The sequence below is a fragment of the Pyrus communis genome, chromosome 6, assembly GCF_041283825.1.
Source record: "Pyrus communis isolate YQ-2024b chromosome 6, ASM4128382v1, whole genome shotgun sequence".
NCBI classification, from domain to species: Eukaryota; Viridiplantae; Streptophyta; class Magnoliopsida; order Rosales; family Rosaceae; genus Pyrus; species Pyrus communis.
Genome location: NC_142570.1, coordinates 14,279,138 through 14,280,867, shown reverse-complemented (window position 1 = coordinate 14,280,867; position 1,730 = coordinate 14,279,138). Strand labels below are relative to the sequence as shown.

The 1,730-nt window shown below is 51.8% G+C and overlaps 1 protein-coding gene across 1 annotated transcript; it reads right to left on the bottom strand.

Moving 5' to 3' along the window:
* On the bottom strand, window positions 1-1,421 carry LOC137734315 (uncharacterized). The gene is made up of 2 exons (XM_068473605.2): window positions 537-1,421; window positions 1-25 (listed from the first exon to the last, which is right to left on the bottom strand). Exons 1-2 carry the CDS (start codon window positions 1,418-1,420, stop codon window positions 1-3), a joined length of 909 nt encoding a protein of 302 aa, XP_068329706.2. The 5' UTR covers window position 1,421.
* Window positions 1,422-1,730: the final 309 nt, after the last annotated feature.

The following is a 1,730-nucleotide window of genomic DNA, read 5'->3' as shown; positions in this document are numbered from 1 at the left end:
TCAAGTCTGGGTTGTTCTGGGCATCCTGCAAAGAAATATTGTGAAGACGCCCCTGGCCCTGCTGACGTCCGCCGCGGCCTCTGCTCGTCTGAACACTGCGTCCCTGAGCAACACGCCCCTGACTAGGCTGACCCGACTGTCTCGAAGACCCTGCACTACTAGTGGCAATCTCTCCCTGCTGATACTGTCCTCCCTGGTACCACTGAGAACCGCCGGCTGCAGCTGGAGGATACGGCATATAGCCGCCCGAATACTGAGGATAGCCACTCTGGGAATAGGGATCCTGGTGGTACTGATACTGCCTCGGAGCATAAGGGACAACATCACCCTGATAGTGGTAGGCACAACCTCGACCAGTCTAGCCGTAGCTACTCGGACCCTGGATCTGCTGGATCGATGCAGGTGGTGGCATAAAAGTCTGCTGCGGTTTCTGCCGCTGACCCTGGGGACAATTCGCAGCTCTATGTCCCACCTGTCCACACGTGAAGCAACCACTGCTGCCACGCCTACACTCGCCGAAATGTCGGTTGTTACACCTGCGGTAAACAGGGGCTCTGCCTCGACCACCATCGCCCTGCCTCTGGCCTTTAGCGCCACCAGAAAATCTACCTTCACGACCCTGTCCAGTGGCACTGAAGCCACCACTAGAAGAACTCGAATTAGCACCACCCCTCTTGAAGTTCTGAGTCTTACGAGGCCCGAGCGACGCTTGACCTTTACCCTTGTCATCTTTCTTCTGATTGCCATATTTTTCTTCTTCCTCACTCTCGCTCGACATGTTCTCAGAATCCTCAATCCTCAACAATATCTCGTAGAAATCCTGGTAGGTCTCACAATGAGTAGTAGTCGCCATCGAACGCCACTTCTTCTTAGTACCTAGGCGGAAACGACGAAGCATCTCCGCTGGATTACCAGCAACGTCAGGATGGTAACGAGACAAATCCGTAAACTTGCGATAGTACTCATTAGCCGTCATCTTCCGCTGTCTCAGCTCGGTGAACTCCTGCTTCTTACGATCAATGTACTCAGGGGGTACAAATCTCCTCTTGAACAACTCCTTGAAAACGTCCCAATCAGTCCTCTCAGCTGAAGTCAGGCGACGGAGCTCCTGCTCCCACCAGGCTGCAGACTCCGTACCCAGAAACCATGAGGTCGTCTCGACCCACCTCTCAACAGGAAGGTTCCCCTGATTGTGCAACACACGGAAAGTCTTCTCTATGTGCTCTAACCATCGCTCTGCGCCCTCATGCCCCTCATTACCTTCGAACTTATCCAATTTCAGATTGTACATAGTCTCCAGAGGAGTCCTCTGGGGAGGGCGCATCACTAACTGAAGGGCTGTAGCAATAACTTCCCCCAACTGAGCAACATCGGGGAAGCTAGACTCAGAAGAGCGACGTGGTTCCCGACGAGGCGGCATAATTCTGACAGAAGACACCAAAACCATTAGAATACTCACAAGGACACAGGACTACCAAACCTAGGCTCTGATACCAAACTGACACACCCCGACCGAGATCAGGGAGTGCTGGCCGTCACACGAAGGTGACGTAACCATGTGCACGTGCGGAAGCTAATAGAGTAGTAATAAGAAAGTACGAATAATTAAAAACTTGCATACAAAGTACTAAAACAAGTGCTAGCGTAAGTGAAACACAAATTCAGAGCAAGTCTACAGTAGTAAAAAAGAAAGGAAGTGACAATAGTACACCCGAAGGTGACCCTACGCT

What these genes read in the sequence shown, in the direction of transcription:
- LOC137734315 (XM_068473605.2), bottom strand. Translation starts at nt 1,420, where the DNA reads ATGCCGCCTCGTCGGGAACCACGTCGCTCTTCTGAGTCTAGCTTCCCC. An exon ending in AGAGCCCCTGTTTACCGCAG is followed by an intron (nt 26 to 536) that starts GTGTAACAACCG and finishes ATTTCTTTGCAG; the next exon opens with GATGCCCAGAACAACCCAGA.